The 12366-nt window shown below is 42.7% G+C and overlaps 1 protein-coding gene across 2 annotated transcripts in view; it reads left to right on the top strand.

Moving 5' to 3' along the window:
• Positions 1 to 12366, top strand: part of DCP1A (decapping mRNA 1A) — a 54248-nt gene that overhangs the window by 20526 nt on the left and 21356 nt on the right. For both annotated transcript variants that reach the window (XM_055134068.1, XM_004615095.2), the window contains exon 4: positions 11108 to 11174. In XM_055134068.1, the coding sequence (XP_054990043.1) occupies positions 11108 to 11174 (67 nt within the window). The remainder of the gene's footprint in view (positions 1 to 11107; positions 11175 to 12366) is intronic.

Raw genomic sequence — 12366 nt, 5'->3', positions numbered from 1 at the left:
GATGCCAGGAATCGCACCGAGGTTGGCTGTGTGCAAGGCAAGCACCCTGCCTGCTGTACTAATGCTCTGGCTTCTGTATTCAGGAGTCGCTCCCAGCACAGCCAGGGATCAAACCCAGGCCTCCTGGAAAAGGACATTTTTTAGCCAAAGCAGACCCTTTCTAAAGGAGCTTCCGAAGCAGTACTGTGCAATGCAGTAGTCACTAGTCACGTGGCTTTGAAGTGTTTGAAACGTGCTTAGTACAACTTTTTGTCATACCTGGCAGTACTCAGGGCTTACTTCTGCCTCAGGGATCATTTCTGATGATGCTCAGGGGATCATATGGGGTAGCCGGGATCAAGCCCAGGTCAGCACTGTGCAAGACAAGTAAGTGCCTTAACCACTGTACTGTCACTCCAGTCCTACGACTAAACTTTTGCTTTTGTTTTGGGGCCATACCCAGCTGTGCGCAGGGTTACTCCTGGTTTTGCACTCTGGATTCCCTTTGGCACTGCTCAGGGGACCATTTGGGATCAAACGCGGTTCAACCTCATGTAAGGCAAGCTCCCTGCCCACTATACTGTCTCTCAGTCAGTCTACAACTAAATTTTTAATAGTGTTTCATTTGGGGGGGGTTACTTTGGGCTTTTCTTGAGGGGGGTTGGTTTTAGGGTCACACTCAGGGGTGCTCAGGTCTTACACCTGGCTCTCTGACCAGGGATCACACCTAGTGGGGCTTGTTTGACCATGTGGGATGCTGGGGATCAAGCCTGGGTTGGCGCTTACAAGCCAGCTGTCTCTCTGGTCCCTGTTGGTTCATTGAGACCATCCCTTAATATACTGATATTTATGCAGCTCTCCCATTTGCCAAGCATTAAGCAGGTACCATGTATTTCCGTCCAAAGGATTGTTTTTAAGGAATTTAGTTATTTTCTACTTTAGTCCTTAGGACTGTATTTTTCTTAGAAGATTATAAGCAGAATGTATTAAAGTTTTGTTTCCAAGCTTTGCTTTCCTGGTAAAGTGGAAATTCTTAGTGAAGTCTCCTACCTAAGTAAGCCCAGTGCTATGGACATTTACTCTGCTAACAATCCTGTTGGCACCCTCCATTGTAGATTTGCCTGTGCCCCACTCGGGGTGTATCAGACTCTTTCTTCTCGTGTTTTCTGAATAAAATTATTTACTTCACAAACAAAAAAACCCTATTAACTAAGGGTAAAAGTCAAGGGATATCAGTGAGTTGAGAACTATCAGTTGTAAGTTTAGGCAACAACGTTAGAAGTATTGAAAACAGGGTGTGCCGGAAAGACTGCACCTTTTTACGGGATTTTCCTTGTGTTCATTAGTACTGCCCACCCGTTAATTCGGAAGGTACCAGCTTAGTTTCCTATTCTCATGCCTAGAGTTACTGTCTTTATACCAGTGTGCAGTGGTGGTTTTAATCAGAAGAGAAGTGATTGTTGTGCTTTAGGTATATGTGCGACTTGACAGCTTTTTCCTGCAAGATAATTATTTTAACACAGACAGCTCTTCATATTTCCAACACCCAGCAGCACCTTCCCACCAAAGACACTTCAGAGTCTAAAATGTCTTCAATAATTCAAAAGTAATTTGAGGGAAAAAAATTAATTCCTTTCCAGTTTTCCAAAATACTTCCTGAATTTAGTTTTCTTTGACAATTTTTTTTAGCAGTAACATTTTCCGTTTGTATAAAACACTTACACAGTGATTGTGTGACTAAAATCTATTCTGAAATGTCCTGAATCTGACATTAATGCCAGCTCTCAGTACAGTGTGTTGTTCTATAACCTGCTTAAAAGCCACAACGAATCACCAAAACAAGAATAACTGAATGCACAAATACTGCTGTTAAATATTCTTAAGAACTTACCTTCAGAAACCTGTGAGAAGTACCCCTTCATTTCTGCTTCACTTATAACTTTTCCTTTATATCGGGCATCTGTCTCTTGATGCAAAGCTCTTTTGATTAGAATTAGATCACTAGAAAAAGTCGGGAGATTCATTTCCGTAGTGTTGAAAATGTAGCTGCCCAAGTGGAAAATTTCGTGGAAGAAATACTGTACGATGGCTTTTTTTGCCCTTCTCAGTTCAAGGGCAAGACTTAGAACAACAGAGAGGATTGATGGCTGTAGACATTTGGCACAAATCTTCAGACTTAAAACAATGCAGGAAGTTTTCTTGCAAGAGAAATGTATGTTTCGTCAGTCAAAAAAAAAAAAATTGAGTTCTATCTCCAAATTGAAAAGTGAATTTATAAATGATTTGAAAAGTTCTGTAGTTGCTTCTGTGTGATCTTAGCTTCACCACGGTACTTCACACTCAGCCCGAAGAAAGTAGTCAGTCCCCCGCCATCGGCAGCGGCAGCACTGCTGCGGTTGGTGTGAGTCTGTAATCAGTGAAGGAAAAGGATCTCTGGCAACTGCATTAGCCAGGCCTTCTGGACCAAGATAAGGGAAGAGCCTTTGTATGCCACATTTGTAGATTGAGGAGGTAAAAACCCCATAAAAACGCAGCACTGCTGACCTGGCGACACTGTTAGGTCAAATGTCTCAGGATCTAGATTGTTTTCTGTTTTAGGCAGTGGCTTAGGATTCTGGCTGGTTGAGCTTCTGTCAGATACCTTCTTGATCATTCTGCAAGTCCATGAGCATTTCAGAATTTCCAACGTGCTTCATTTTCATTGTATGTCTCTTATACTGCCTTGTACTGCCTTGCCCATATGGGAAGTGTTACCAGGTAAAGAGCAATTTAAAAAATAATAATAATTTAAAAATAAAGAGCAATTTTTTCTCTTTATGTATGTGATGCTCACAGTAAATATGGGGGGTGGGGTGGCTGGAGGGGCTGACTTCCCAAGCAGTGCTCGATGATTCTAGACCCACCTGGCCAGGGGTTCTGGAATGTGTAGTGTTGGAAGAGCCCTGGGTGTACTCGGGAGCCTGTAGGACTGGAGCCAGCGATACACTGGGGATCATGTGGGGACCAGATCAAAGCACATGCCAGGTATGTGCGTCATCCCCTGTACTTCATCAAAACCAGCCCTTGTAGAATAGATTTTAAAAGTTTATCCTGTATACCCCATTTATCACTTCTATTTATTTATTTATTTATTATTTAGTAAAACATTTTATTTGGAGGGTTGTAGGAAGGGTAAGGATTGAGAGTAACGTGCTCAAGAGAGAAGAATGCAGGCTTCTCTAAAAGGTGGCGGGAGCCACCTTTAGATATGAAAGCACATCTCAAGAGGGGAGCATTCGATATGAAAGCACACATATCGAGAGGGGAGATGCAGGTGACACATGTGCTAAGCCACATGGGAACAAGCAGTACATGGGCTCGGGCAGCATACACACTCATTTATCACTTTTGAGTGTTTTCTTGTGAAAATTGTAAAGGGAAACAGTAACTACTTACAGCTAAGTGGTAGAAATGTTTCCTTAACATATGAACTTCATTTTTAGTCCTGTGTTTACATAGTGAAGTTCATTATAGAGGTAAACAATGGGGGCAGTAGCTACCACGTAAGATTTGAAGCCACTCAGGGATAGGCAGAATAAACCTGAGTATTGAGCTGTGAGCTTCAGTCCTCTGAAGGAGTCGAGAAAATGGAACCAATCACAGTCATATCTGGGAGACTTGCTTGTTTAGTCTTTTCTTCTTACTGAAAGGGAGACACAGAATAAGCATTTGCTAACAACACTTTGAAATTTGTTGTGTTTTTTGGGCCATCCCAGCGATACTCAGGGGTTACTCCTGGCTCTGCACTCAGGAATTACTCCTGGCAGTGCTTGGGGGACCATATGGAGTGCCTGGGATGGAACCTGACCTGGCTGCATGCAAGGCATACACCCTGCCCTCTGTACCGTCAGTCCAGCCCACAGCACTTGAGATTTTTACAGACCCAAATACCATTATACAGACCACAAATACATATCTGGAGCTCCTGGTTGGTTGGTTGGTTGGTTGGTTGGTTGGTTGGTTGGTTGGTTGGTTGGTTGGTTGGTTAGCTGGCTGGTTGGTTGGTTGGTTGGTTAGCTGGCTGGTTGGTTGGTTGCTTGCTTGCTTTCTAATTCCCCTTCCCTTTTTGTAGTTGCTGTTTCTGTGGTGTTCAGGAGCCACACACTGCAGTTGCAGTGCCAGGCGTCCCAAATGTCAGTATTGCTGGTATCCTGTTTGTCACATGTGCATGATTCCAGGGGCACTTTGCCACTGAGCTATCCCCTCTTTCTGTCTTGCAACAAAACAGCTTGTGTTGTGTAGCAGTACAGCCACATAGCATCTGTATTCCTGCACCCCTTCCGTGATCAGAACTTACTCCTGAAATAAATTCTTTTTTTTTAATAAAAAAAAGTTGGCTCTTTCCCTCTCTTCTCCCCTCTACTCCCCTCCTCACCTCTCATTTTGTCACCACGTCCGGCAGTGCTCAGGACTTCTGGCTCTGTGCTCAAGAATCACTTCTGGTGGTGCTCAGGGGACTGTGTGGGTATTGAGGATCAAACCTGGGTCAGCCAGATGCCAGGCAAGAGTCTTATCCTCTGTCTCTCCACTCTAGCCCCTCCTTCTTCTCTAATGTCACTAGCTAACCTATTTCCCAAAATCTTTACATTTTTAAAGGCCCGAGAAACAGGAACACAGCTCCCTGGAGGCCAAGATTCATATTTCTCACCCTTTGTTGTCCCCTGTGACATAGCAATATTTGTGTAGAATATGAAGGTGAACACATCTCCTGTGGGAGTTTGATGGATTCACCAGTGTGTCCTATCCAGGATCACTTGCAACTCATGCATAGGGGAAGCTTTGCATAAAGGAGTGGCAAGTACTGTGTGTGAATAATGGCTGTGAACCGTAACAGTAGAGATAAAACCCTACTGCAGTTCACTTTTATTTGGGATTGCTCATCATTGAGGATGGTTATTTTATCAATAGGATTGATGGCTTATCAATAGGATTATTGGCTTCTTTTAAATGTCTTTTTTTTTTTTTATGTTTGGGTCACACCCGGAGATGCACAGGGGTTACTCCTGGCTCTGCACTCAGGAATTAGCCCCTGGCGGTGCTTGGGGGACCATATGGGATGCTGGGAATCGAACCCGGGTCGACCACGTGCCAGGCAAACACCCTACCGGCTGTGCTATTGTTCCAGCCCCTTATTGGCCTTCTTGTTCGGATTTTTTATGGGGGGGAATGGAGTGGGTGGCACACAGGGCTGTAGTTAGGGCTTACTCCTGGCTCTGTATTGAGGGATCACTCCTAGCAGGGCTCAAGGGACCATATGGGGAGCTGGGGATTGAATTTGGGTTGGCCATGTACAAGGCAGTACCTTAGCCGCTATCCGGTCTCTAGCCCTAGGCAGTGGTGCTTGAACATGTATGTTCTTTTGGCCAAAAAAAAAAAAAGGACACTGCTAAGGTAACTAGGTCACGTTTACTAGCCTTCTCAGAGGTTCAGGGCATTCCTTGCCTGCCCATTGGCCACAATTTACCCATCACTAATTGTGGGCCTGGGTCCATCCGTCTTTGGTTTCATGCCTCTTTCCTCTGTGTGTAAGCTGTGTCCTGACACCTCAGCGCCTTTCTTTTTCCCTTTTTTTTTTTCCCCCTTTTTGGGTCACACTCCGCGATGCACGGGGGTTACTCCTGGCTTTGCACTCAGGAATTACCCCGGCAGTGCTCAGGGGATCATATGGGATGCTGGAAATCGAACCCAGGTCGGCCGAGTGCAAGAAAAACAAACACACACCCTACCCGCTGTGCTATCACTCCAGCCCCTTTTCTCCAGTCTTTGATATTGATGTGGAGTCATGAGGCTTATTCTTGCCTTAAAGGAATGAACTATCAAAACACGGGCATTTGCTTTTTCATTTGCCAAAACAGGCTTGTTTCTGCAGTCTATTCCATTCTTACATTATTTTTATGATCAGAAGGATCTTCTTTATATCTAGAGTAAAAGTATTTTGGGCTGTGTTCAAAGCCCATTTTCTTATTTTCGTTTCCTGGTGTAGGAAGTATTTGTCAGTGTCATCTGTAGAAGTTTCATAGGCTTTAGCTGTGAAAGCCATTCCCCAAAAGCTTTGATCAAATCCCCTTTTCTGTTTGGCAACATACTGAGAAAATCTCCAGCAGCCTCAGATCCTTTTAGAAAGTAGGTTAGATCTAAATAACAAATGAATCAAAAAGATAACACATGCATTAGTGATTCCCAGATCTGCTTTTTTGGCATTTCACAGGATTTCTGGAAGTCTCAAGGAATTTCACAAAGACCCCAAATTATTATGACTTTCTTGATTTTGTGTGTCCCCTATTTCACTCCAGGTAAAAAATAAAGTAGGCTGCTAGATTGGGGATTTGCAGTGAAACAGAAAACTCATACCCTTTTATTTTGGAGCATTAAATAATTTATCCAAGGATTGAGGTTCTTGTTTTATTTTTCACACTTTTAAAAGAAAAGTACTGTCTTGAAAAATGAAAGAAATACTTCATTTTGGCTATGGTCAGCATCATGGTTTTTTTTTTTTTAACGGAAGTACAACTAAAGATAATTTAGTGTCTTGTCACACACCTAACCTTGCAGAGACTTGCCTAGATTGCATGACATATTTGGGTCATCTTTGAACAGCCAGGCCAAACTAGTTTGTCTTCATCTTGAGAAAGCAAATTACAAAACAAGATGCCACCATTATTTGCCATAACAAAATAATGAATTGCCAAAACCCTCTGTGAAGGAGTTAAGAATAATTTTGGGGTGTTTCCATCTAAATGCTCCTAAGGGAAGAATACTTTGCTTTGGAGACAAGATCCTCAGTAATATCAGGCGAGTCTGTCTGTCTTTCCTCACTGGTGACGGTGACAGGCTCAGTGGCACCCCCACCCCCCACCCCTGGACCTACTCCCAGTTGCACGCACTGCGCGTTTGATATGTTGGCAGACAGAGCTGATTTTTGGATGCGTGTCTGAACCTCTACAGGTCTGCTTTTGTCAGAATTGAGTGTGACTCTTATCCTTCACCCATTAAGCTATCGTTATGGCTTCCTTATCTTTATTTCTTCTGCAAACATGCCTTTGAAAGTGTTTGATTCTTTTTTGGCAGTTTGCTTGATAATGCACAAGAGTGAAAGACGGGCATCTTATTTCTGAATTACAGTGTATTTCTTCAAAGGAGAAGGGTGGCTTAAGTGAGGATTTGTTCTAAGTTGACAGATCAGTGAGCTTATTTTGATTATCAAATATGGAATGCTTTCCTCAGTTTAGTTTATAAGCCCATTTTAAAAACATTCTAAAATGCCTGTTTAACCCCAAAATGCCTGTTGTGTATTCTTCTCGAAGACTTTTTGTTGTATTGCATATTATAAATTTCTTCTAAGTTGTCCACTAGGGGGAAAAAACTGAAATCTTTTATATTTAGGCGTTTAAACTTTGGGTGTTCTTTAAAGTTGGAAGAAGAATATTTAGAGAAGGCTAGTTGTGTGTAATTGCTATATCTGGAATCTTTTTCCAAACTCGGGTCTGATTTACTCTGTGTTGGACCATCCTTTTTTGCTATAAGCACAGTAACTAAGACCCTTCAGTAGCTAATGCTCAGTAATTATTTATTCCCTCTGTAACAAGGCTGCTTCTGTGCTTCTTCCATTGGGGCGTCAAGGCTAAATTTAATCTGTTCGTTTACATCATCTAAGTTTTCCAGAATTGTTAGTCATTGAATGCCCACTCTTTTGAAGCATTGGTAGTAGTTTGAAGTTCTGTGGACAGAATAGGGTCTGCAGAATACGGGTTCCAGGCCGGGGAGCTACTCGCAGCCAGCTGGCAGCTCAGACACAAAGACACCATAGTGCCGACAGCCTTGGTGCCTTTGCAGGGTTCCCCCGCCAGAGGAGCCCATCAGCAGGGTGAGGAAAACTGCCGCTATTAGTGGGCTTCGCTTGTGCGGCCATGATTGCTAGCGCAGTGGTAGAGGACACCTAGCATGTGCGAGGCCCTGAATTCAGTGTCCAGCACCCCGTGTCCTCCCCTAGCCTGCATGGCTCTGTGTAGCCCTGTGGCCCTCAACACCACCCTCGGGACCCAGGCGTGCTCAGGGGCTTTCCCTGCAGGAGAAGGCTTCTATTTTTTTCCTTTAGTTTGGGTGCCACACATGGCTGTGTACTCAGGGATCACTCCTGGCAGGTTCGGGACACTGATTGGGGTGCCCAGGATTGAACCCGGGTAGGCCACATGCAAGGCAAGCACTGTGCCCTCTGCTATTGCTCCAGTCCCAGTACTTCCATTTAAAGGGGGGGGGGGCGCATTCACTTGCTCTGTGTGTTGATAATTTTAAAGTCACTCTCCAGTGAGAGTAGAAAGTTCGATTGAACTAATTTCCATTGAAGAGGAAATTTCAAGGTGCCTTGGACCTGGCTGCAGCTCGGCAGGGGAGCACAGGCCTTGCGCGTGGGAGGCTCTGGGCTTGGTGTGCTGCGCTTGTGGAGAGGCAGGTGTGCTGACAAGCTGTGTTGGGCAGGCGGTCTTTCCAGGACCTAATGGCCTTCATTTGGGTAAAACCAATTCATCTTTTTTTTTTTTTGGGTCCTACGCAGCGATACACAGGGGTTACTCCTGGCTCTACACTCAGGAATTACTCCTGGCGGTGCTGGGGGACCATATGGGATGCTGGGAATCGAACCCAGGTCGGCCGCATGCAAGGCACACGCCCTACCCACTGTGCTATCACTCCAGCCCTCATCTTTAAAATATGTTTTGTTGGGGCCCAGAGAGTGAGGTAGCTAGCTCACCAGGCTGCGGGCTCATTCTGCATGCTGGAGGCCTGCTGGGACTTCAGTCCCAACACCAAATGGTCCCCTGAGCCCCGTCTGCCAGATATGGCCCAAGCTTTCACCAAAAAATTAATAAAATATAATAATTTAATTAACCCTCTAAAATTAATGAAAAATAAAATAGCACTTTTATATATAATAGCTTTCTAAAAGAATATATATTCATACACACACACACACACATATATATATATACATATATATATATGGGAAGGGAGTCACTGTGCCTAGTGGTTTTCATGGCTTACTCCTGGCTCTGTACTCAGAGATCACTCTGGGCAGGGCTTAGGGACCATTTGGGGTGCTGGGGACCAAACTTGGGTTAGCTGCATGCAACAGAAGTTCTCTAACTGCTGTACTGTTGCTCTGGCCCATAAATACATATTGATAGTATCTTTGGAATGTTTAAATGTAAGTAAGTGATGGGTTTTTTTTAGTTTCTTATGCCTGTATATATACTGCTACCATTTTTGTGTGTAATTCTTTGGAGGGCATATGTATTCCTGATGGTGCATGGCCACTTCCAGCAGTACTTTGTGGGGGTTGTGCAGTGCTGGGAATTGAATTCAGAGAGTTCTCCTACCCTTTGAACCATCTCCCTCACCCGCATGTATTATCCCTAATTTATTCAATTATTTGTCACTTCAGTCTTAATCTCAAAGCTTATTAACTTTCAGTTTCTACCAAAAAAATTGTATTTGGAGCCCAGAAACATAAAGCAGTAACAGAGGACCTGCTTTACAGGCATGAAGACCGAGTTTGATTCCTGGCAATGCGGTGCCAGGGTGGGGGGGAAGGGGGAGTTCTTTCAGTGGTTGAGAAAGAAAAGAGTGGGTGGAGACAAGACCACTAATCTATGAATCAGAAGAACTGAGTTACAGTCTTAAGGGCAGATTTATTTTCTAATCTGTGATTTATTAGAGAAAATGTAAGTCTCCATTTTCCATATGAGAATTCTAGTCCAGTCAGCATGGCACAGACTTGTCTCTCCTTGCTTCTCCCTGTTAAGGATAATTTAAAAACCAGAAAGAGTAACTGGAGTGATAGCACAATGGGTAGGGTGCTTGCCTTGCACGCAGCCAACCCGCATTCAATTCCCAGCATCCCATATAGTCCCTCAAGCCCCTGCTAGAAGTAACCCCTGACTACAACTGGATCTGTCACAGAAACAAAAAGTTTAATTGAGGAGAAGGCATGATGATCCCTGCTCTTCTGTGCCAGTCACTGTAAGTATGAGAGGAGGTACCACCTGGGACTCACCCATCTGTGTCGTGGTGAGTGCCAAAGCCATCCATATGTTTATTTTGACTTATTCAGTGTTTCTAGAAAGCATTTGCGGTGTTTTTCATGGATTGTTAACCTTTAATAATACAGTCCACTGATTCACCAAGTATCTGTCAAGGGCTTTCTTTCAACTGGGAGTAAAAGAAGTATGGGGAAAGTCACTCTCACTGTCATCCAGTTGTTCATCGATTTGCTCGAGTGGGCACCAGTAACGTCTCCATTGTGAGACTTGTTACTGTTTTTGGCATATCGAATACGCCACGGGTAGCTTGCCAGGCTCTACGAGAGGGACGGAGGAATCCAACCCGGGTCGGCCGCATGCAAGGCAAACGCCCTACGCACTGTGCTATCGCTCCAGCCCATGGGGAAAGTATAATAGAATAAACATAGTCCCAGCATTTCAGTTGCAAAAAATACTAGTGAAAACTGTTTGTTTGGTTAGCCAGTAAATTCAGTTTTCATAATTGCAATACCTTTTTTCTATCAACTTTCATTATTTTATGTCAATTTATAATACATCTTACAATCAAACTAATTCTGGCAGCAGTTATTTTTTCTTGATAATACATAATACTTGAGCGTCTTAAACTTAGTAGCATCTTTGGCTCAGCTAAATCCTATAATGTCTAAAACCAGCTATTTGGGGGCCAAAGAGATAGTGCAGCAGGTAGGGCACTTGCCTTGCATGCACCTGACCTTGGTTTGATCCCCAGCATCCCATATGGTTCCTCCAGACACTTCCAGGAGTGATTCCCAAGCACAGAGTGAAATTGCTGAACACCACTGGGTGTGGGGCTTCCCCCCCAAAAAAAAAAAACTATTTGTAAAATAATTTTTATCTAATTATTTTACTGTGCTAATTTTATTCTTATTAAGCAATTTGGCAATAGGTATTTTTTTCCTCTGGAGGAACTATAAACAATGAACATATTTCTTACATTCCTCAGTGTTAATATATTACATAAAACCAGATGAAACCTCATTTTCCCTCATCTTTTCTCTCCTTTGTTTTTCAAGTGTCAATATACAGTATCTGGTTTTATGACAAGAACGACTGTCACCGCATAGCTAAGCTCATGGCCAAGTAAGTATTTTATTCCATAGCTTTAACTCATGATATAAGATGAAAAGATGATTTTTCTCTCTTATTGCTGCTGGTGTCTAATTATGTATTTTCCCAACTTCCTGTATACTGTCAAAAATTTAGAAAAACCAATAAATTAAAGGAAACCTAAAATGATCTGTAATCCTACTGTTGTTCAAATATCCATGGGAGTGACCCCAGGCCCCTAGAATCACTTGGAAGAGGCATAAGTTTTTCCATTTAAATTTTTTTAAAAGTTGATGGCCAGAGTGATAGTATAGGGAGGTAAGGTACTTGCATGCAGCTAACCCTGGTTGAGTTCCCAGCACTGCATATGGTTCCCCAAGCACCACCAAGGGTCACTCTTATACAGGCCGAAAGTAGCCCCTGAGCATCACAAGATAAGGCCCCCAAACCAAAACGAAAAACAAAAAATATGAAAGTGACAACAGAATTAGCTTTCTTCTGGCTATTTAGAATATGTGTAGATTCTTGGTTATTCTGAAATCCAGAATGTTAAATATCTGAACTTCAGGATATAAATAAAGAGACACTTTTTTTCCACAAATAGAGTGCATTTAGACCCTGGGTGAGAGAATCTGGTTGTTTTTTGGTTTTTTGGGTTTTGGGTGTTTTTTTGTTCATTTGTTTTAGCTCTAGCAGCTATTCAGAGGAAACTATTTTGAGTAGTACCTCTATTGTAGGACTTAAGATGGTAAATGAAGTGGGAGACTGAAAGCCTCTCTGAAAATATTGTATTGAACCGTAAATAGGATGAGAAAGTAGGAACAGGATGTAGAGAAGAAAAGAGCCTTCAGGATCCTTTTCTAGAAATGCAAAAAAAAAAAAAAAGTGGGGAAGGTATTTTTTCAAGCCTTCAACTTGCTCTAGCAGAAGCAGGGGCCATATTACTGAAAGCAATTTGAGAATGTCCTCATGAACTTGTTGATAGTAAGTTTTCAAGTGTCTGGCCTATTTATGGCTGAAGAGAATACCTTATATGTTAACATTAACTTTGTGATAAATAGTGTTCTGGTCACCAAAGATTAAAAAAAAAGTCTACTTTATCTTTGTGCTAGCTTCGCCTACAGACAACTTCTATTTACTACATTTCAAAATAATCACCTTTGCTAACCTTACAAAAGCACATGTTAAAATTTTGTCCATTCTACTTGGTTTTGTTCTTTAAATA

Source organism: Sorex araneus, chromosome 4 (assembly GCF_027595985.1).
Source record: "Sorex araneus isolate mSorAra2 chromosome 4, mSorAra2.pri, whole genome shotgun sequence".
Classification (NCBI taxonomy): domain Eukaryota; kingdom Metazoa; phylum Chordata; class Mammalia; order Eulipotyphla; family Soricidae; genus Sorex; species Sorex araneus.
This window is presented reverse-complemented; position numbering and strand designations above follow the sequence as displayed.